The sequence below is a fragment of the Chroicocephalus ridibundus genome, chromosome 1 (assembly GCF_963924245.1).
Source record: "Chroicocephalus ridibundus chromosome 1, bChrRid1.1, whole genome shotgun sequence".
NCBI classification, from domain to species: Eukaryota; Metazoa; Chordata; class Aves; order Charadriiformes; family Laridae; genus Chroicocephalus; species Chroicocephalus ridibundus.
Genome location: NC_086284.1, coordinates 184,107,742 through 184,131,568, shown reverse-complemented (window position 1 = coordinate 184,131,568; position 23,827 = coordinate 184,107,742). Strand labels below are relative to the sequence as shown.

Below are 23,827 nucleotides of genomic sequence, written 5' to 3'. Positions count from 1 at the left end.
CAACTCAGGAGCCCTGCTCCTCAGACAAGTCTGGATGAAATTTTCCTCTAGAAAACTTCAAGCCATGGATCAGCCCTTGAGAGACAGGATAAACAAGTGTGCATCTGTCCTTCAAAACATTGGGCTTCGTCTTGCCCATAAAGTTATATGGCTTTTTTTGTTTGTTTGTTTTGTAAAATCAGTTTCATTTTAATACAGATTTTGAAACAGGCGAAGGATACTACACTTGGATCTTTCCACCCCATTTATGGTATTTCCAACCCCAGTTATCTAGAGTAAGATAATGGGAAGAAAAACTAGGGATGAAAACACTAGTATTTACAATGACAGCACAAAGGTAAGATTAAGCAGAGCAGGCAAGTTAAAATGTTAGCCCTGCAAGTCCTCAAAGGTTTCTCTCTGCCCTCAGCACACGTGAAGTCTCCAAATAGCTGTTTCGCATGGTCTATCATACTTTGATGAAAACTTATTCTAAAACATGCTTGTATCTCTATGTATAAATAGAGATATACAGATATTCACACACAGAGATATATTTTATATATCTATACTTACATATATATATATTTAGAGAGAGGGAAACACAATGACAGAGATCCCTACACATTGTTTACATTGCTTGCTTTATACATGAAATTTATCATGCTTCTCTTTTCATTGCTCTTGTTACCAAATGACACGTATACATTAAACTAAAATGAGGAACAAGAAATTCTATTAATACAGTCACCTCACAATTAAGTATTTATGTAGATACTGCAGAAAGCTGGTAGATATTTTATAACTCCTTGGGGGATGAATAAAATGAAATCAAAGACAGAAGGAAATGTGGTGACGCAAACGCTCGCCTTTAATTAGTCAGAATTAATCAAAATACAAGTCAGTGTTCTTCTAGCAGTCAAAGCAGCACCAGGGCAAATGTGAAGATAAGATAAATAACCCAGCAGAAATACACATGCTCCAAATACAGGCACTGACTTATTAAAATGTTTTTTTCAAGACTGTAAACTGCCAAAGATATGCTTTTGCAGAATTGATAGTCTGAAACTGTGGGCTGCTGCTCCTCTGAAGTGGGAAGGCTGCCACTTTGCAAGTGCCACCACATCACTCCCCAGCTGCTTCTCTGGGGCTATTTACAACTCAGGCTTTTACAGCTCTGCCACCAGGTACAAGGACTACCTAGCACACCTATTTTGCATGCATGCATACAGCATTTGGGGTATGCATGCATACAGCCACTCCTCAACTAATTGGCTACCTGCTTAATTACAAACCCACCTGAGATAATCTTTTCTAAATGGGTGAAAGCACAGGGCATCTCCATAGCCACTAATAAGGCTGATACAATCTCTAATCAGAGGAGTGTAAGCAACACTGAATAGTTATACGTGACAGACTTTAGCCAAGTGCTATAATCAATATAGCAATCGCTATGTTACAGTTTTATTTATTAATACATATTCTAAAAAGTGTATTTACAAAAAGTTCTGAAGCCAGAAGAGAGAAGGTCGTTATCTAGTTACACCTCTAATCTACCACAGAATCTTATATATGATTGAAGTATCTTGGGATCAACGTCAGACATTTGTGCTTGTAGAAACATTTGGTGTCTCTGGAGTATTCACTTGTCAAGTTAGGACTGCAAGATGAGAGCTTCACCCGCTTCCCTGACAGCACCCTGAATCACCTTCCACCCCACAAAAATATTTGTGCTTCATTTCTTATTTGAATTAACAGTTTTAGCTTCCAGGCCTCAGTTCTTTTTCTGCTTTTCTTCACTAGATAAAAGAGCCCCTTCATAATGCATTTTCCCATAAATATTTTCATAACTCTAATCAGCTTATTTATCAACCTTTTTTTGGTCATCTAGTTAGATTACATGCAAGTTCCCTGCTGTAAGACACTTCCTCCATTTTTGGAATAACTTCCACAGCTCTCCTTTTCACCCTGCAGCTCTTCCAACATCCTTTAAAGAATGCTGACATCAGAACATCACCCAGTGCTCCCACAATGTGAGATGCTGAGGCAAAACTTTATCTGCCCAACAGTTCTGGGGCATGTTATGGATACAACAAAGAGATACGGCCAGGCTGCCTGTAAAGCAGAGAGTGTCTTTTCATAGACATCTCAACCTTAAAAGCAAGGCCCAAGCTATCAAACCCCCAAAGCCTTCAGCTCTGCCCACTTATGCCGGGCAGTGATTCCTCTCTAAAACCTTTTGCCTTGTCTCCTCTTTTGCACTCTCCTCTTTCAGAGCAGACCAGCTTGATATCCCCGTGCTTCTGCTGAACTCCCCGACAGCTCTGCCCAGGAAGATGAGCTGAAAAGTCTCCACTGGAAGCGACCCACTCCCACCGGGTATGTCCCTGTAGCTTCCCCTTCTCATCTCAGGAAGCACAATGCCACCTCAAATTCTGTCAAGGTGATAAAGAGTAGCTTGTGACTTCAAAATACAGTATTAAGCAGCAAGCATTGTGTCTGTACTCTGCAACCTGGAAATTTCAAGCTGTGAAAGAAACCCTATAAACCAAGACTATATTATTTTAATAGACTTTCCTTGCTAGCTGCAGTCTCTGCAGATTTATAAACCAATTTGGCAGCAACTCCAGTGACAGCATTGCTACATAACCATAATTACCAAAGCAGGAAATGCTCAATAATACGGAAATAATTCACTGTCGTTACAGATGCGTATCTTTCATGTGAAGATAGAAATGTTTCTTTTTACGCTTTCCTTAAAATACCAAACAGAAAAACAAGAAGCCTTCACCCAAAAAAGACCTGCATGAAACTCTCCACACAGTACTCCCCACTGCTGGTAAACACCACCAGGGAGTCAGGGCCCCCAAAGCACCCTTTGGGAGCAGCTATCAGACTTGCCCAGACATTTAATCCTGGAATAAAGGGCAATTCTGCAAATTCGATACCTTGCCTATAGGGACCAAAGAGACACAAGGGCCAAATTCAGCCCTGTAACAAAGCAGCAGCAATGCTCTTTAGCATCAGCGACAGCAATGCTTCTCACAACACCGCAGGGGGTTATTTTTATTTTTTAAAAAGAGCACTCGGTCTATTGCAACCTTCATATAAATTAATCACTCAACCACTCAATTATCACAACCACTTAAGGGAATTCTATCATTTATACAGCATTTTTAATTACTTAGTATAAGAAAGGCCCAAATTTGATCTAAGAAGTGACAGTTTGACAAGATCTCCTAAGAAACTAGATTTCTCGAGCAATGAATCTTTATCAAAGCTTTCTCATCTACAAGAACAGTGCAGAAGTGAAAATACATAATAAGGAGTTTTACCAGGCCCAAACCATGGAGGCCATGGAAGATGATATAGTGTTTATCCGTAGCAGGAACATCATAATGTATCTCTGTTTAGAATATGCATGTGTGCCTATTTGCTCTAGATGCATGTATAATCAGCCCTAGTATAAATTAGAAAACATATGAAGGATTAAACATCAATTGCCTGTCCTCCTACACTTCCCATCCCTCTGCCAGGTCCTGAGAAAAACAGAAGGCACAGTAGCAATGGTTGGAAACAGACTCTGAAACTGGAATAAAAGAGGAAAATACCCATTTTCTTTTTGTGTCAGAATACAGAACCTGCAAGAACCACATTAGTGTTTCATTCTCAACAAACACCACCATATTCTGAAATTAGGAAGTTCTGATGGTTTTAAGAGGATCTTAAAGATGCAGCATAAATAAGGATCACTAAAATTTGGAGCTATGACAATTACATTTGACAATGGAAGTTACAGTATTATGCAAATAATTGTTTTAATATTACTTAAGCATCCCACATACTATAACTATTTCTGGGTGACTAGGAGAATTTCACAAAATCTCTAAGTGTAATCTTTTGCTAGCTTCACCATCTGGGAATACACAGACAGCACTTAATCCTACTGGCTTTTTTCCAGGAGACTTACTGTAAATCTGTGGTATGCCTTCCTTTTAACAATCAAATGAGGGCTTTATTTCATTTTTGATCGTGGCTTAAAATAGCCCACTATCAAAATAGTATTAGGGAGATCAGGTCTCCAGAGAGCAACAGCATCTTTTATGAGACTAGCTGACAGAGCTGAAACTCTGCCCAATGTTTTCACCCAGGTTATCTGCAAACTGCTTCAGAAATGAACAAATTCAGAAAACTTCAAACTAAATGCAAATAAATCATAAAGAAACAAGCGTCGACAGAACATGAAGCATGTCATAAGACAAGAAGGGCACTGGCTGGTAAGACAATGGGAGAAAGGTGACACTAGGAACGAGAGGAGAGAAGCAGGAGAGCAGGATAATTACAAGTCAGGCCATAAAGTCATTATACATATCTAGGGATATCCCAGCCACTATGCATATGTGTATCTCTACCATTATCCATTATGTATATCCAGGAGAGTTACAAGTAGTTTGATTTCCCAGGTTCATCTTTGTAAAGCTTTTCGTTTATCTGTTTTGTTCTAGATTTATTTGTTTTTGTTTTTGTTTTAAAGTAACATGGAAGGATCAAGGCCAGGAAGATGATGATTGGAAGATATGAAAGATGTTTCCTGCTAAAAACATAGCATTCCAGCCCTTCACCAACCGTCTGCAGGAAAGCATCTGGGTGTAGAGTCACCCACACAATTCCCATGATGGCACTACTGCTCTGGACAGAGTCTACTATATTCAAAGCATACACAGGTTTCAGGAATTCCTACAGCTCTGTGGTCCAAAGCATTTATTATAAACACGTGCTGTTTTGGCCCAGCTTGGTTTCAGCGGGGTTTGATTTTTTTTTTAGTCCACTGGAAGTTTGTTGCTTGTGAAGACTTTGGTAAGGCTGATGGCTATTCTGAAAGCTCAAGAAGTGAGGGCAGAAAAGGAATGTGGGTTGAGGATAATGAAGAAATTTTTTTCAAGGTTTGGTCTTCCAGTTGTGGCTGTAAAATGCACACTGATCTACCATCGTCACAGAATAGGATGGTAAATAAAAGGATAAACAATGAATGAGAATTTTTGTTCCAAATGTTTTAGGAGATGTGGGAATGGCTTGTCCAGAGAAACAACAAAGAGTGTTCTTTAGATGAAACGGGGTTCTCCCTAGGGTGCTACGTTAGCACCCGAGTTGAACATAACGCTTTGCTGGTGTATTTCAGATGCCTGCTGGTTTAGTGGATGAGGGTTTCTTGGTCTGTGGGCTGGACCTCAGAAGTCTGGCAAGGTCTGAGCAATCAAAGCGTGACGACAACTTTCTTGTCCCCTAACTCTCCACAGGTCAAATGGACACCACCGCCACACTGGACATCACTGACTGCAAGCTGGCAGAGAAAAATAATAATATTGGCTCTTTTTAGACATAAGTCTTCCGTTTCATGCTGATTTGCCACACAATTAATTAAAAGGATCAATGATCACAGAGAAACATAATTCACAAAATTTATCTGTCACACTGCAAGATTAGTCCAGCTGAAAAGTAGAGCAACATGGCTTTTTTATCTCAAACAGTACTTAAGTAAAGAGCGACAGCACTCCTAGATAAGGGTATAATTAGAAGTTTTCCATTTCATTCAACTGTTGCAAACAAACAGCAGGGGATTTCAAGAGAGCAATTTGATAGGAAAGGCCAAAGGAAAGTAATAGGCAAAAGAAAACAAAACACTTTCAAGAACACAACTGCTTCCCAGTATGGCAGCCTGCTGGGCACGCTCTGAATAAGGAACGGCTTTGTTTCAGAGAAAGGTCGTGGGTATGTTTTCTTTAAAAACCTGTCTAAAATGCCTTTCCTCAAAACATCATTAATAGGTCATTGCCCACACATACAAATGAAACCTATACTCTCAGCTGTGGTACATGTTCCCCAGCTGCTAACACCAGGTACGGCAGCTGCTCATGCACGAAGCCTCTATTTGTAATGGGGCAACACCAGTAATGGTCCTGGACTTCAATGAGTTGTCGAATTCTTATTTTCAGATTTCTAGACCAAATTCCTATTCAGAGCTGAACAAGTGGAAAAGTTTCTTAAGTACCTTGACAGACTCGTGTCAGACACATTTTACTCTACCTTAATAGGAATTCACAGAATCTTCATGGTTGGAAAGGACCTTTGAGATCATCGAGTCCAACCATACACATACAACCCCCCCGACACACACAATCTCTGCCATTAGAGCATGCCCTGAAGCACCAAATCTATATGTTTCTTAAATACCTCCAGGGATGGTGACTCAACCTCCCTGGGCAGGCTGTTCCAGTGCCTGACCACTCTTTCAGTAAAGTAATTCTTCCTAATATCTAATCTAAACCTCCCCTGCCACAACTTCAGGCCATTTCCTCTGGTCCTGTCATTATTCACTTGGGAGAAGAGACCGACCTCCACCTCTCTCCAACCTCCTTTCAGGTAGCTGTAGAGGGCAATGAGGTCTCCCCTCAGCCTCCTCTTCTCCAGGCTAGACAACCCCAGTTCCTTCAGCCGCTCCTCATAAGACTTGTTCTCTAGACCCTTCTCTGGAGCCGTTTCAGCACCTCAATGTCTTTCCTGTAGTGAGGGGCCCAAAACTGGACACAGTATTGAAGTTGGGGCCTCACCAGTGCCAAGTACAGGGGGACAATCACTTCCCTAGTCCTGCTGGCCACACTGTTCCTGATACAAGCCAGGATGCCGTTATTTCTTACATCTCAGGTATTTGTACAGATTTCATGCTGTTTCCTAAAATAACAAGCTGGAATTCTCCCACCTTCACTTTTGAGTCTGCAATCACGCTTCCTCCCATATCCCCACAGATTTACTTTTTACATAGCTAAACTCACACAGCTTACCAGGTTTACTTTCTATTTGTTTCACAACTGAGTTTGATGAAGAATATTGTGTAAGCTCTTATCTGCAGATATGCATAACGCCTGTTTCACTGTTTTAGGCGTAGGAGAGTAATCGCTCATGGAGATGTTCTAGCAGCAGCGTTCCCAAACAAGCTGACTTCATGCCTCTTATATGAAAACCCCCATCTCTGTCTACACATTCGCAAACATCCTTTAAATTTTGGTTAAGATAAGCTCTCTGGCAAAATGCTATGTTAGCTCTGTATGAGACTTGCACCCCTCACTATGCTGTGTGACATACTATTGCAAGCACCAGGTGTTTTGTACTGCAAGTGCCTTTCTCTTTCCCAATTTCTTTTGTGCTCTCCACAGAAGGGCCTTCTCCCACGTTTTGGTATTTCCTCTGAGTACTGGTTTTGGCTGGGATAGAGTTAAATTTCTTCATAATAGCTAGTATGGGGCTATGTTTTGGATTTGTGATGAAGACAGTGTTGATAATACAGGGATGTTTTAGTTACTGCTGAGTACGCAGAGCCAAGGCCTTTTCTGCTTCTCACACCACCCCACCAGCAAGCAGACTGGGGTGCACAAGAAGCTGAAAGAAGACACAGCTGGGACAGCTGACCAAAGGGATATCCCATACCATATGACATCATGTTCAGCATATAAAACTGGGGGAAGATGAAGGAAGGGGGGACTTTCAGGGTGATGGCCTTTGTCTTCTTAAGTAACCGCTAGGCATGATGGAGCCCTGCTTTCCTGGAGATGGCTGAACACCTGCCTGCTGATGGGAAGTGGTGAATGAATTCCTTGTTTTGCTTTACTTGCATGTGTGGCTTTTGATTTACCTATTAAACTGTCTTTATCTCAACCCACGAGTTCTCACTTTCGCCCTTCCAGTTCTCTCCCCCATCCCATGGCACGGAGGTGACTGAGCAGTTGTGTGGCACTTAGTTGCCGGCTGGGGTTAAACCACAACGCTCTGGATTGATTATCATTCCAAATAACAAAAAAAAAAAACCACCTTTGCAAGAATTTTCTCAGCAGATCAGTTTGTGCCCCACTAATTGCACTGCTCTCTGTTGCAGGGATAAGTCCAGGTATTCCAGGTGGAAGTGTGAGAAACAGAATACAATCATAGAATGGTTAGAGTTGGAAGGGACCTTAAAGATCATCCAGTTCCAACCCCCCTGCCATGGGCAGGGACACCTCCCACTAGATCAGATTGCGCAAAGCCTCATCCAGCCTGGCCTTGAGCACTTCCAGGGATGGGGCATCCGCAACTTCCATGGGCAACCTGTTCCAGTGTCGCAGCACCCTCGCAGAAAAAAATTCTTCCTAATATCTAATCTAAATCTACCCCCTTTCAGTTTAAAACTGTTACCCTTCATCCTTTTGCTACACTCCCAGGTTAATATATGATATATATATTATATATATATAGGTTAATATATAATATATATAATAACCAGGTTAATTCAGGAATGAACCCAGCCATAGCAGAGTGATCCCCTTAATGCCCAGTAGAGTCCTCTGTCATGCAGCAAAGCACAAATGGTTTTATCTTCTCTATTTTAAAGAGAAAAAAAATAGTCCAGGTTTTCGTGACACCTCTAACAATTTCAAATACATTTAGATCCAAGGTCTCAGAGCACCCTGAAACAGAAGACCCTGAGACACTAAAGAAGCCTTTCACAATTGTATGCCCTCAAGCAATTAAATCTGCCCATATACTCTTAAGTTACATGAGGAAGCATTACCTTTTATCACTGTTTACAGCCTTTCATTTTCTGTCATAGAGGTTTCTATTCCTGTTAAACTTTTCCTCCAATACTGAAATATTTACCCTGCCTTCAGCGTGCTCTGTCCTGGTTTTGTAGACTTCATTTTTATTCCCTCTCTTCCAACTCCACTGTTTCCTACTTGTTTTTTTCCACAGTCATTTTTCTTCCTCTTTAGCTTTGCCCATAATTAAGGGCGAACACAGTCTTCTCAACAGTGTTTTAAATGTAGACTTTTACAGAGGCAATCCATTTTCCACTATCGCATCCCACTTCCCTTGTACTGATACTTTCTTTGGCTTTTTGACTATGCACCAAGCAGCCATTTTGGCATGCTTGCTACAAGGATACTAGAGGAGGTACAGTAATTTTAAAACATGTACCTGTGTGATGCTAATTCAAATTATCCGTGCTAAGCACCACTACAGTTCTCCAGGATTAAATCCATCTAGTTACTCATCTAGTGTTTCCAAATTCTCCAGGGAGCATGATACAATTTCAAAGGGGAAACAAGAATAAAAGTTTCCCCTTCAATTATTTGATAGCAGGGGGAGGTTCGAGGGGTTTGGTGTTGTTTTAAAGGCACTCAGTTATATATTTGATAGCCTAAAGAAGTTTCGTGGCATTAGAGAAAGCTGTGAGGGAGCACAGCAGTTATACCACATACCAAATCGTCAGGCTTGTAAACAAGCGCAAGAGAGGCAGTGTGTCTTACACCCTAATTAAACTAAGTGGTAGTTTTTATTTGTAAACAAGGCAGTCCCACACAACCTCTCAAAACACCAGCTTGACTAAGCCTATACATTTATAGGACTAGTATTGCAGCATTTTATCACTACAGCACCGTCCCTCCCACATTTCCGAAGCATTTGAACTACTGTGACAGGACCGATACCTGAGGCCAACTCGACACAGGAGACAAAAAGCGAATAATACTCCTTTTCAGTGAATTTGCTCCCACCTTGCAGTCCTTCGGGGAGCCGAGCTGCAAAGCTGTGTCACAGCTCAGGCCAGGTGGCCATCCCTTGGGGGCAGCTGCCACAGCGACCCCCCCACCCGGGGTCCCCATGCCACCACTACCGCCATGCTGCCAGGGAAGGGCATGAGAGGAGGGGGAACCTGACGGGAAGACAAGGGAAAGCCTCAATTCACACAGTTTCTCTAAGTTGCGGTATCTCAAATTTGCTTCTCAAAAAAAAAAAAAAAAAGCAGCAACAATTCAGTCCTCAGACCTCATCCCTCTCTAGAGCCATTCACGCCAGAGGCTTCATGCAGCATTTAACTCCAAAACAAGCCACGCTTGTTTCCAATTTGTCCAGCAAACAAACAAGATACCAACGAAGTATTTTTCTGCCTTCTCCCTCCTTTCCCCTGGAAACAGAAAACGGGCCACAGGCCGTGCCTGTGAGCGCAGTGGTTCCTCCTCCCCAGACAAAGGCCGCGGGGGAGCACCAAACCTTTGAACACAACTGATCTGCCACTAGCAAACAATGGCATTGAAAGACCTTGATCTCAGGTTCCACTTTGCCTTTCACACAAGAAGATGATGACCTTTGTCCCCAAAGCGGCGTATCATTTGTGTGCGCACACGGGGACAGGCAGCAGCGTGTTCCATTCCTGTCATGGAGGGTCCTGCCTCTGCCCCGCTCCAGCGGCCAACAGGACGTCTAATGCTTCACACCAGCACTTCCACTGAAGTTAGTGTTTTCATTCCCTTAGGACTAAAAGGAAAAACAAGTGCCTTAATGGGGGAAAAAAAAAGTCCCCGGATCATTCACTTCAGGTAGAAGCTGTGGCTTTTATTAGAGACAGCTCTGTCCCCGGCCTGCACTAAGCCAACCACACCACCAGTTTCAGCAGCAACATTTCAGCAAATAACAAGATCCCAGCGTAAACCTTTGGGCATACAAAGCCCTGAAGAGCAATTTGCAGTGAACAGGTAAGTTATTCCTTGCGTGTGTTTATACATATACCTAGATACCTGAAAGGATTATGCTCATTTTGTGTTTCTATTTACGTGCTCTTGGTTTCAGATTTCTAAATCATACTGTGCAACAGCTAGGAACTCACTGCCGACTATGAGAATTTCTTTCTCTTGCTTCCAGTGTTTTTTCCAAAGACAAATGGGCTGACTACCAAAATAATTCCTGGTCCTCTCCACAAAAGCACTTCACAGAACTAGCTTGTGATTTAGGAGTCAGACACTCCTCTAAAACCAAGCAAGAATGGGATTACAGCTAATCACATTAGCCTATAACTTTTTTCCCCCTCTAAAAGCAGGATTAAAGGCAGAGATGGGGAACTTCCCACATTACCACACACCAGCTGCATTCTTCCAGACTCGGCTTGCTGAACGGCTAATAGAATTACCATCCCCAGACCTGGGATTTTCAGGGATTACTCTGGAGAGGTTGCTGAAGGAACTCACTGGGCTGTAATTCCCAGCTTTGCACTACCAGAGAGGGATGGAGAGACCTTAAAATGACATTGAGAAGTACGCCAGAGGGAGTCCCAGCGCGAAGAAGTTGTCATCTGCATTTTGCAAGAGACATGGAGACACTGATCTTAATTAAAGTTTGTTGAGAAGAATAAAGAAATGAACTGAAAACACAGGACTGGAGATGTGATTAACAAGAGAGGTGACAATGTAAACGAGAGGGAATCACCCTCCAAGCCTAATGTTGACATACCTTTCTTTAATTCTTAAAAATATCAGTGTAAGTTTTAATGCCTTACCAATTCCTGCCTTATGGGTCGAAAGTATATGTAACTGATATAAGTTCTCAGCTTCAAAATACACAAAATGCCTGAAAAACAATTAATTTTTGTGCAAAGGGCAGGTGAAAGGGGAAAAAAATTCTATTTACATTCTGCAAAATGGAAATCACTCATTTCAGACTAACTATCCATAAAAATGTATGGTCTATGTGGTGATATAAGCAACAATATTCACTGAGGTTAACTTTACAATAACTATTTTTCATTTCTAAATGCCTAACCAAATACCTGAATCTAAAGGCATACTCCATCCCCAGCAGCACCACACATACAATGCAGGTTTCACTGTACGACTCTTAAAATTTCTAAAGGATAAATATTGCAAGTTTGAACTTAGATCAAGTCCTTGGAAGGAAATCGGGGAAAAAACCACCCTTTTAATTTCCTTTTTCAGTCAAGACACCTCAGCAAAGAGAAACGAAAACTAGTTCAAACTGGATTTTAGATCTAACTTCTACTCCAAAATTTAGCATTCACTCGTGAAACAAAGACCCTTAATACAAATTCTGAAGAAAGAGCACTTTCTCCCAAATGCTGTTTTAAAAGCACTTAACCAGCAATTTAAGGAACCTAGTTTTACTGCACAGGCTTCTGCAAAGCATCACATACTGCTGAACAAATAAACAAACAAAAAAAAACAATAACGCAAGACCCACACTCAGCCTGCCAAGGCACTTGCACAGACATGGAGCCAGTGGAATTAACAGCAGGGGGGGGAACAGAATGGGACACGGGAATTGGCACTAAGCTCCCTGCACAGCCACCAAAACCAATCAAGGTGCAACACTTCGCACTCCTGGGTACGAGCAGAGCTGCTCAGCTGCTTTGTGAGCCTGGTCAGCAAGGCAGGGATGTGGCGGCTTTGAAACAGATCATCCAACACAACCCTGAGCCCGCTGGAGAGGACCCTGCTCTCAGTTACAACACTTGGGCCTGAAGCGATTTCAGGAGCACTCTTCCCAACCAGAAAGTAAAGGAAGGTTTGCTTCCCTCTATTAATTCTCACAGTTTCTCACTTTCTCCTCCTCATAGACAGGCAGCACGGGCTGTGAATCAAAAAGAATAAAGTCCACAACCAAGGATAAAAAGCAACTTCCCTCACAGCAAAAGGGGAAAATAAAAAAATAATAAAATAATAATAATAGTTAAAAAAACAAACAGTGGCACTTTGGGAAACTTCTTTTTCCAGCACTAACCTCCCATTCATTCAAACTGTTTCAAAACCTAACAAAACCCATGCAAATGCAAAGCAGCTATGCCTGTAGTATTTTCCTAGCCTTCAAAGAGCTGCATCTTTAACACCACACCTGAACAAAAGGACAAATTCTCTGCCTAGGTAGCTTGCCATGGAAAGGATCCTGTTTCACCCCAGGGAATGGGTATGGAGTGTTTCATGGATGAGAACCCACAGCGTGTCTGTCCACATGGTGATCTGCTACAACTGAAAAATACAGAGATCAATGAAGAACAATAGGGTAACTTTTTTTTTTTTCTTTGCAAGACTTCTCCACAAAATGGACCACTGTTCAAGTTCTAAGAGCTGGAGACCCAGCCTCAGTCCCACCTCCAACATTAGACTCCACCAAAGACTAGGACTGTTAGTGCTAGCTGACAAGTATTTTACAGCATTACAAACACACACTACACATCATCTGTTTCTAAGGAGGTCTCTAAAACATACCTAAAGATAGACAAATCATACTTGACCTGAATGAATCCATGTTGGCCAAAAAAAATAAAAAAGATCTGCTGCAGAGCTTGGATGGAGCTGGATCTCTTTTTCCTCTCTGCAGGGAGTTTGGATAGTGGAAATTATCATAACAGGACATAAAGGACAGAGGAACAAATCAGGGAAACTCAGAAGGACTCACAGAGGGAAGGAAAGATCTCGCCTCTTGGTACCTTTAAGCAATGGGGCAGATACACAGACAGGACACCACCACAAAGGGCACTTAGCTATGGGACTGGCAGATTGAATAGAAGGAGAAATTAACTGGGAAGATTTTGGAAGCAGAGCTATACTTACAAAGGGATCCCTAGACAATCTCACAGACCTCTAACACCAGTCCAAGGACACTTTGCTGCAGGATTTCTGAAGCAGTGGTACGCAGGACGTCAGAGTATGATCTAGAAAATCACCGCAAGCTAACACCCAAACAGTGCTTGCTCTTCTTCCACTCCAACTCACACATACACTGTTGTGTCATCTCCCCCTTAAAAGACCCAATAGTTTACAGTGCAAAATAAAAGTATCAAAAGATGCAATCAAAGACGTTTCTCCTCCTATCATAACAGGAGATCACCATGGAAAGCATATACATGACAGTACGTGGTTTCCCCCTCTTTTCCCCACCCTCTCTCCCTAAGTCAGACAAAACTCATCACCTCAAGTTGGTGGTATCAGTGTCATTATCACTGCCTGCAAAGGAGCCTGAACAGCATCGAAAACAATCAGTCAAGATTGACTACATCTTATGGTAGCACTTCAAAAAGAAGAAACAGGAGGGAAAGAAAAAAAAAAAAAAAAAAGAGATACTGGAAACAGTTATTCACCTTTCAGTCACGGTCACGACCAGGATCCAGGACCTGCTTTCACGAGAAGGAAAGGTGCAGAGCCTACAGGATCTGACACTGTTCCTCCTCCAGCAGAGGAGATGCCCAGTAGAATTACAAACAACCTGACATTATGACAAGCAAAATCGATGGACAGACAGATTTCCCCACACTAGAGCAGGCAAACGCTGACATAATGCTGCTCTCTTTCCTCTTAGGGACCAGGCCCATTTGACTCCTGACCCTCTTGGGAGTGGGGACCATTTAGGAGAAGCATTGCCCTGGCCATCAAGTCTTGTGGCCACACAAGATTCAGGTGTTCATGCTACCCTTGGTATCAAAGAAAAGAAAGAAGGAAACTAAGCTAAACACAGATGATAATCACTTCAGTGAATGGGACTAAGAGCTTACCACTATAATTTTCTCTTTTTTTAAAAAATATATACATTTTCAGTTCTGTCAAGCCAGAGGATCTCTAGGGACACAGCACTGCCCATAGCCTTGTACCTCAGCAGCCCTGGACTCCCCCAGCACCATGCTGAATACAGATCCCAAACAAGGAGCCAAGCTCCAGATTCGCCACCCTGCTTCATGACAGAAAGGACCCTCCCCCCCACCCCAGCACACTGACAACCTCAATCAGCACGAGTGCTGAGTCATGCACAGGGTCCATATTTTGGTGCTCCCCAACTATGCATTGCCAACACCCCTCCTGCTCAGAGCCTTCCCCCAACCACCGCACTTGCCAATGCTGGCTGCCTCAGCTTAGCCTTATTTTTCTCCATTCCCCTCTTAGACTGCAGCAATAAAACCATGCTGTGATCAAGAACAAGGGATGTCCCTTAGACTGGCTTTACTCCAGCACAGCTTTCCTTTGAAGAAATACCGGGTGCAGCATTTATTTAGAGAATGCTAAACTCTGCAGACAAACATTTGCCTTACGTACAGGATTGGGAGGAGGAATCATACCTGCCTCCAGCTGTTTTATGAGCTTCATCTGTTGAACAGCTCACACAGCATCAACCATTTAGCACCCTGCCACTTACAGCCACAAGTGCAGTTGGCAGTGTTTACTAGACGGCAAGCATGCCACTGGATGGGGGAGCTGGGCAGGAGACACTAGCGGTGAAGCCGGCCAAATGGCTGCAACGGACCTACTGGCCACCTCCTATGTGCTTGAACCTCTGTAATTAGTATGCAATAAAAGTCCCACACCATGTCTGTTGCATTTGAGGGGTGGAGGGGCTCAACACAAGCTGGGGTTTCTCTCACCAGCTGTGCTAAATGTTTTGCACTCTGAGCACTTGAAACCATGACCCCTTATACTCTACCTAACTTATGAGCAAGGAAACCACTCTGGATAATAGCTTGTACAGTAGCTGGCCATCACAAACATATACCCTGCCAGGTAATGTAACTTGCCAAATGGGAATCAAGTCTTAAAAGTCACCTTCCTCCTTCTGTTTAACAAGGAGGGAGAAAAATAATTTTCAGACAGTTGAGACAACAAAATGCACAATTCATACCGAGCTACTGCTGCCCAGTAGGACGTCTTGCATTTTAGAGCAGCTAGTTCAATCAGAACACAAATCCAAAAGGGCGAGGATAAGGATCCAAGATAGGAATGAATCCAGGAGCCTCTATCTCCCCTGCAAACGCTGCTCCAGCACACACGCAGCACCTGCTCCTACCCCAGCAAAGTTACTGTGTCTGCTCAGCACAAATCCACCCAAAGACGTCTCCCTCCACTCATTAACAGCGCTCCCCTATTCCAAGTCTTAACTCAGGATGCGGCTCAACACAGAGATGACTTAACCTGTCCTTAAACCCACAAACCATATTTCTTCCTCACGTGATACACAGATCCCACGGCAGGAACAACCTGTGCTTTGCAGCGCAGCTTCCTTTCAAGGTCGAGCTGAGCATGTCCGTTTGATCACATTCACAGGCTCAAAGCGGTTCATCCCAAGGGGCACAGCCCCGTCAGATTACTTTATAGCACGACGATAACTCCGCCAAGCCATCCTACTTACATCTTTCCCAAGCGATGTAGCTGCATCTAAGACAAATGAAGAAAGCTGGAGTGTTTGCAGGTAACATCTGCTGACTGCCACCAGTGCCAAGGCCAAAAGGCGCCAAAGGAAAGCTGCCTGGGAGGACACAGTCACCCTCTGGTTTCAGAAGCCAGGACCGTCCTCAAGTGAGCTTTTCAGAAACACATGAGACAGCACTAGCCTTAAGCCTCTGGGGGACTAGTGATACAAGACAGCTTAGAGGGATGAATTTCATACTTGCGTCGTTAGGAATCATGTGTGCAACTTAGACTACATTAAAAATACCAGAGCACATGATTTACCCTTCCCCCCCCGCTTTTTCTCCTTTTACCCCTATTAGTTATAAGAAATTAGAGACCACATAGGAACAAGCACACAACTGCAGGAACAACAACTGTGTTGTCCAAGCACAGAACCTTAAACTCAGGATTTGTTCTCCACATTTGTACCAAACCTCTTGCCAAAGCTTATCATCACTGCCTTGGTTTCTTCACCTGAGGAACCAGCACATTTACACATGTACATTTTTATTCAAGGTTATTCTGATATCATTATTTGCAAGACACTTGGCAGATTAGAGACATTACATAAATATTAGATGCTATAGTATAAGCTCTTACACAAGGAAAAGGATTTCTGAAGCTCTTAAAACTATCATGAGGTTTCTGTAGGCTGTTTTATATGAGCTCAGGCTTAAACAAGAGTCTGGCAATGTATATTAAAGTTAACGTTACATTACGCATAGAAGAATAATTCATACACAGGAAGAATGTTCAGTTGTCTTTGGGTACACGTATGGGGATTTGAATTTTTAGCTCCTTCATCAGGTCCTACTCAGTCTTGCGTTCTGAACTACAGAAGGAATAAAGAAACATAATTTTATCCAGACAAAGAGAAGCACAAACAAATTTTTAAAAAATTTAAAACGGAAAGTAATTTATTATTTCTGTGTACTTAACCTGAGAAGACAGCCAAACAGAACTGGATAAAAAAAAAGGTATTTCTTTTCCCAGGCGTACCATCCTCCTGAAATTTGTACCAAACAGAACACATAGAAGAACTGTGTTTACCGACGAGGTATGAGTCATGCTCCCAGATGACGGTTCGAAAGACTAGCTCCCAGAAATGAGAATATTACTTTCAATTCACAGGAGCACATTGGTAGTGCTATCTCCTGTTAATAGGAGGCAAAGGAGATTAGAATAAGCGATCAGTAGTTGCAAGCCCTACACTATCCTCCGACAACATGTTGACCAACTCAGGACAAGCAAGTGCTTTGGTTTACCTCATCTCACAGAAGTGGTAAGCTTTGACCTGCTTTGGATTGTTATTACAATGCTTAACGTTTGAATAAATAGTTTGGTCTAGACAGAACATATGGATGACGCTCTTAGTCCTGGGAGGAGCACGGAGTTGGACTCAGTGATCCTTATGGGTCCATTCCAACTTGAGATATTTTAGGATTCTATGAAAGGTACTTCAGGTGGAAAAATACTTCTGTGTTACCTTAACTCAAAAAAAAAAAATCAACAAATTTTATGTTGATTGTGCCAACCTAAAATTTATGATCGCTGAGAAAGGCAGAAAATTGTTTTAATAAAAACCTCCAGACAATTCTCACGTACATTCATTTCCTACAAGCTAAGTAATACAGCATGAGAAAATATGATGCAACATCGTCAGCCTTACAAAGCAACGAGTACTTAGAGTAGAAAAAGAAAAGCTTCCCCCACTCCTTTTCATTTTGAACTTAAGTTATTGCTGTAACAACGTGCCATTGTAATAATGCTGCAGAAGGACACAGTCATCATACTTCACCTACAACTCTGCATCCATTATGGGTCAGCAGTCACCACACCACAGAGAAAATGTAATTGCTACTGCAGGCCTGCAGAGCAGAGAAACCACATTATCTGTGAAATGTAACATTATGGAAAAAGAGCCAGGACTTTGTGTCTCATCAAACAAAAGGCACTGCTGGGATAATAAGTTGACATTATAAGCCAAGGAACACCCACACAGCACAAAAGTCAAGTTTCTGGCTACCCATTATAACTTGGAACTGCAAAGGTATCTAAAGGGTCATTTAGAAATTTTTTAAAAAATTAATAGAAAAGGCAGGCAAAACTGTCCTTTGCATAAGGTCACAGACAACATACGATTGTGACTTTCCCCATTTCCTTTAAATGTATTTAATAGCACCTTTTGATATTCCCCAAAGAAACTGCAGAAAGGTAACAGTAAAGAGAGGAAAGCATGCAACACAGAAGCAGCTAGCTATGATCCCATCCCCAGGATTCATGCAATTTAGAAAAGTGGTAATAGTACTGAATTCTAGACTACCAGGAGTACACTTTCAAAATAGACAGAAAATGACTAGTCTTGACTTTGACTACCACAAAATGCGATGTGGTAGTCTTGACTACCATAAAATGCAACTCCACCAGCACAAGTAGCAGGCTCATCCTTTGTCATTTGCAAATTTAGCATCTATTTTGTCATGTCGAATCTAGCCCCAGGAATTCAACCAGGAGAGGAAGGCTCTGCTCCACCTTGTTCATCCTCTACCTTCACAGGGGAAACAAGATAAAGCAAAAGAGCAAAAGGTGAAAACGTTCTGGGCAGAGTTCAGATGCAGGTGAATACCATCCGAGTCATTTCATGTTACACACTCCACCTATGTTACTGCCTCCGCTTTGCCAGTTACTTTCAGAGTTTAAGGCAGGGGCTTGCGGGCAGCTTCACAGAAAGCAGCACAGAAAGGGTCTAGATAAGAAATTTTCCTCCCAGTAACAGGACACGCCAAGCAGAACCTCAGAAACCAGCTTGTGGCTCATACAGGGAAAGGCCTGGAAGAGCCCTGTGGCCTTGGGAGCTGCCCGCGGAGGGGAGGGAGGGCAACGAGTAAATAAAATGTCAGGCAGGATCCCCCCCACCCCCTTACTCAAATAAATCACTTAACTTTTCAGAGAGCAGCAAGTCTCCTTACCCCTCTGGATTAAAGGCAGACTTAAAGGAATGTTTGTTAACAGACTGTCCTCTCCCTGGGTCATTCCTGATACACATCAGCTAGCTGCACGCAGTAAAACTATGTTAAGGATGCCCTTGATTAAAAAGGAAAAGTTTATTTCTAAACTAAAGTGATACCTTTAAAGACAATTAAAAAGCTTACTGGAGGTGGGATACAATTTTCATTTTGCTTGTATGGAGTTTGACGACCGTTAGAAAAGTGTCTGTGGTGTAAGAGTAACTCTTGGAAACATCTACCAGCTTTTTGCCATCCTGTAGCATGAGGTGAACTGAAATTCAAGGTTTCAGGTCTCCCACGCAAGGAAGAGACAGCAGGGGAGTCATTTCGAAGACAATTTTCAGGCTGCTCACCGATTAAGGAAAGCCAAGTCCCTATGGGATTCCCACTGAAATTTCAGGAAGCAATGATGTTTTATCCCAGCATCAAGTATGTTTTTGAAGATTTCATTTGCCTGCCTACATGCTTTGCATAATAATCACACTATTAAAAGAGGGGAAGCTAATAATAAAAAATAAAGGCTAATTTACATTTCACTGCATAATACCACAGAGATAAGTAGGTAATTTTAAAAATAAGTTAAAATATATGACATGGATGAGCAATATTGCAAAAATATCTATTACAAAAACAGTTCAGTATGAGAGAAGCAGGGAAAAGGGGAGAAGTCCTTGTTCCATGGGAACAAGTCAGATGAACAGGCATATACCACAGATGCTAAAGAGAAGAAATAGTCAACAGGGTGGGCTTCTTTATCACTACTTAAGTTAGTAAGAAACTCCTATCCTCAAGAATCAAAGGAACAAGAAGTCCATGAAAAAACCTACATATTTTGTGGACTCAGACTGCTTTAGTCCTGCATGGGAACCAGGTCTAACACCGAAATGCCTTACCCAGCTTGGATGAAACACTAACATGACAACATCAAGCAGCTCCAGTATCATCTGTAAACTGACATGTTTTACAACTAAAGAACATAAACATTACAAACACTTTCCTGAGCCAAAGCCTCCAGGTGATCTGTTCTCAGAGCCAAAATTTCCTCCTAAGGACAGTGAGACAGGTGCTGGGTGTGGAGCATAAATCCACCGACTCAAACCCCGCTGTGCGGACGGCCCATGACATCAGGGCAGACACAACAGAGGTGGCATATACTCTCCCCTTACACCTTCTGGGCCAAGTCCCCACCTTCTAAGTCTACAACAAACCTCTCCTTAACTTCAAGAAGTAAAAATCGCAGTGCCCAAAGGCAACAAAACACTGGAATCACTTTTGCTGATTTGCTGCAACATGGAAACAAGGGAAAAGAAATAGCTCAGGGAAGCTGGCCCTCGCAGCATTGTGGGTACGACACGTATATTCCAATTCCTTCATACCAAAGCAAACCAGTAACATGTGAATTAAACGGCTGATCTTTGTGTTATGTCACAAGCGCCTTGTGAGGACAACAAACTTCCTCCTGACATTCTTGCAAGCGCTCACTTGTACTGTAACAAAAGGCAAACACTGCTCTGATAGTTTCCTCAATATAGACACTAACACAATGCTAAATGATAGCATAAAAGTACTTCATCCCCCGCTTCCTCCAAGCAAACAAACTTCAGAGTATGTACAACAGTAATTTGACCTTCCTGGTATTTTTCCATTTCTTTTCTGTATATAACTCAAATACATTCCAGAAGGAGAACAGGTATTTTGAAAGTATATCTCCAAGCAAGTCTCGCAATTATTTTCAGAAAGCCTGGTAATAGCTCAGTAGGAGTTAAGAAAAAGAAAAAAGTCTTATTCGGCAAAACCCAAGTTCATCCTTATTTCCTTCTTTTTCTTTATTCATTAATGGCTGTTGCACTGCTTTGCCTTTCTTTGGAGGACAGTGCCATTTTGGTAACACTGCTTTCCTCTTAGCTTCTGCACAGCAAGCATTTTAACATCTTCCAGTTACAACTAAACTCCATTCTGGAAGATCGTATAGATGTTTCTGGGAAGAGCCTGATAACAAGTTCACTAGTTCTCTCTCTCTCTCTAAGAAGGAGAACCTTTCACTGAGGTCTGCTCCACCGGCACTGGAACCAGCGACTGCACTGGAAGGGGATGAGACAAAAGAAAAAAAAAAAACAGAGATAAAGCAAAAGGCCAACCTCTGTTCATATAGATAACAATAGGAACTGAGAAAGCCAGTGACTTTATCACGCCTCTCGATTAACCGAACTGCTCAAAGCTCAGAATAATAAGTATACGAAAACGATCCTGGCACGTTCTTCTCCTTTCATGATCACCAGCACCATTTACTTTATCTTCAAACCCTCCCTCACAGGTGGTTTCATCTACAGGGTCTACCTGGGCCTTCATTTTCTGGCACACATGTTTTTCTTCCCCGACAGTCTTGGGTAAAGCTTTCGGGCAGCAGTGGATGCGTGTACCTGGGAGCCAGAGATCCTCCCTTCCACCTTGTCACCAACCTGCAATTACAGTTACTTGCTGAAAGCCACAGCACCTCACCTAAGCTAAAAATAGCAGCACTTACTTGCTTTGGTAAAGCACTGCTTTTTAAGGGACTATTATAGTAGCAGAACAATTAGAGCTTACTTTTAAACATTTAAATTTATTGCTCCCAGGGAATATGCTCAGTAGTCTACTCAAATTCTTTAATAATCTGAAGAGAACAATCCAATTTAAAATTCTTTAAATCTCTCTTCCCAATTCAGTGTCCCCAATGATGTAACAACCTTTTAAATAAAGCTAGTGATTGCTCATTAACAACGTGAAGCCTTCGCAGCAGTTTTTGCAGTAGCTTTGTTGGGAATTCATGGATGCCTGAAGAGACTCAACAGCAAAACAGTTTGTAGCTTGGAAGAGCTTGTTTAGCATAACTTGTGTAACCTGTGAGTTGGTAGCAACATGGATGGCCAGAAACATTCAAGGCTTTGAAACAGCAGTGGAGAGAAACCAAATTCTGAGTCCTGCTCCCAGCATCACTGAAGAAAACATGTGTACTGATACAGGAATGAAGTGCAAGGACATGCCTTGCCTCTGCAGCTACTCCCACTTGCCAGCGGGATAAGGATCTGCATCCAAACGAATGCTGCCCTTTGCCTGGCTGGTATCGAAGGTGCTGCCTGCAATCACTTAGTTTGATTGTGCTCAAGGCTACAACCAGACACCCTCTAAAGTAAATACCATGACATGAGTGAGTCAGGGCAACAAACTGCTAGGAAAGCCCAGTTTTGGGGCTGTCCAATGGATTATTTTTTTTTCTTTCCGTTTGGAGCTCATGTTCCTCAAGCATCCCCCCCAAACTGGAAAGCACCTGGGGAACAAGCGACCAGCTGCCCTGCCAGGTCCACAGGAAGGTGCCCCAAACCCCACACGTTTCACCACTTCTGGACAGCGGGAAGCAGTTACACACGCACAAACCAACACGGGTTTCCCATCAATGGCCCTTTTCATTCCCGCGTCAAGAATGGAGACAGTTGTTCACCGGCGGGGGCTCCATCCTCTCCCGCGGTGCCCCCACTGCGGGCGGAGGTGCCCCGGTGACGCCCCCCCCCGTTTCCCACCCTTAGGCTACCGGCCGCTTCCGCGGGCACTTCCAAGGGCACTTGCCCTTTCGCACCCTTCGGCCTCCCAAAAAAAGACCTACCCAGGTGCAAAGCTACGGTCGGGCCCGGCACAGGGCGACACGGATACGGCTACCCACTGCCCCCCCCCGCCCTTCCCTCCCCCGGCTCCCGCTGCCCGCGGCGCCGCGCAGGCCCGGGACGGCGCCTCCGGCAACGCCGGCACCCGCCGCGGTGGGGGGGTCACCCGGTACCGGCGACCAGAGGCGGCGGTACCGGCCGCCCTCCCACCTGCCCGCCGCAGCCGGGGTCCGTACTCACTCCGCGTAGCCCGTGGTCCAGGGCAGGCGGCGGGTCTCCTTGCTGAGGATGAGGATGGGGCGGGCGATGTGGTCGGCGGAGCACTCCACCTCGTCCGGCGACAGTCCCAGGAACTCGGGTCTCCCGTAAGGGAAGCGGAGGGGCAAGTCCGCGCCGCTGCCGTGGTCGGCCCCCGCGCTGCCAGCCATGATGCCGCCCATGAAATTGGCCACGGCGGACTTCACCCGCGTAAGCATAGTACCCCCGCCGGCGGCGGCAGCGCCGGGTCCGCCGCGCAGGGCGGGGAGCGGGGGGCGCCGGCGGGCAGCGCTGCTGCTGCTGCGGCGGCGGCTCCGGCGGCCCCCGCCGCGCTTCCGCAATGGGGGAACCGGGCGGGGGTGGTGGTAGGGGGGGTGTGAACGACGGGCTCAGGGGCAGCCGCGGGGCCGCGGGCTCATCGCAGCGGCGGCGGCGGCGGTAGGTTTCCCCCCTCCCGGCGCGGCGCTGGGTGAACTCAGCCCGGCGGCTGCCGCTGCTGAGTCATGTGATAGCGAGGCTGGATGTGCCCGGGCGCTTCCTGCTCCTCCTGCGGCACCGGCGGGCTCCTGGCACACGCCGGGCACTGGCGACCGCTGCCCCCGCCCGCCTCCTGCGCCGGGCTTGGGGAGGGGGGGGCGGGAACGGGACGGCCCGCGGCAGGTGCGCGGCGGGCGGGGCCTGGCGGGGCCGCCCCCGGCTGCTCCTGCGGCGGTGCGGCGGGGGCTGGGGCCGGCCCTGCCGGGAGGAGGTGCCCGGGGGACGTCCCCCGCGGCGGGGCGCTGGGGGGGTGCCGTTACCGGCGGGCGGGGGGTCGCCGCCCCGCCGTGCGCCCCGTCCCTGTCGCCCCTGGGGCTGAGCCGGGCGCCGTCCCGGCCCCCGGCAGAGCTCTGATGCTGTGGGACGCAGGTGCCGTTTGAAG

General features: G+C 44.4%; 1 protein-coding gene across 4 annotated transcripts in view; it reads right to left on the bottom strand.

The window, feature by feature from the left end:
- Positions 1–23,503, bottom strand: part of PPM1H (protein phosphatase, Mg2+/Mn2+ dependent 1H) — a 145,263-nt gene extending 121,760 nt beyond the window's left edge. For all 4 annotated transcript variants that reach the window (XR_010069505.1, XR_010069506.1, XR_010069507.1 and 1 more), the window contains exon 1: positions 22,891–23,503. Coding sequence is in view for 1 of the 4 variants with exons in the window: in XM_063323065.1 (XP_063179135.1) it covers positions 22,891–23,126 (236 nt within the window). In the remaining 3 variants the exon portion in view is untranslated. The remainder of the gene's footprint in view (positions 1–22,890) is intronic.
- Between the last annotated feature and the right edge of the window lie 324 nt (positions 23,504–23,827).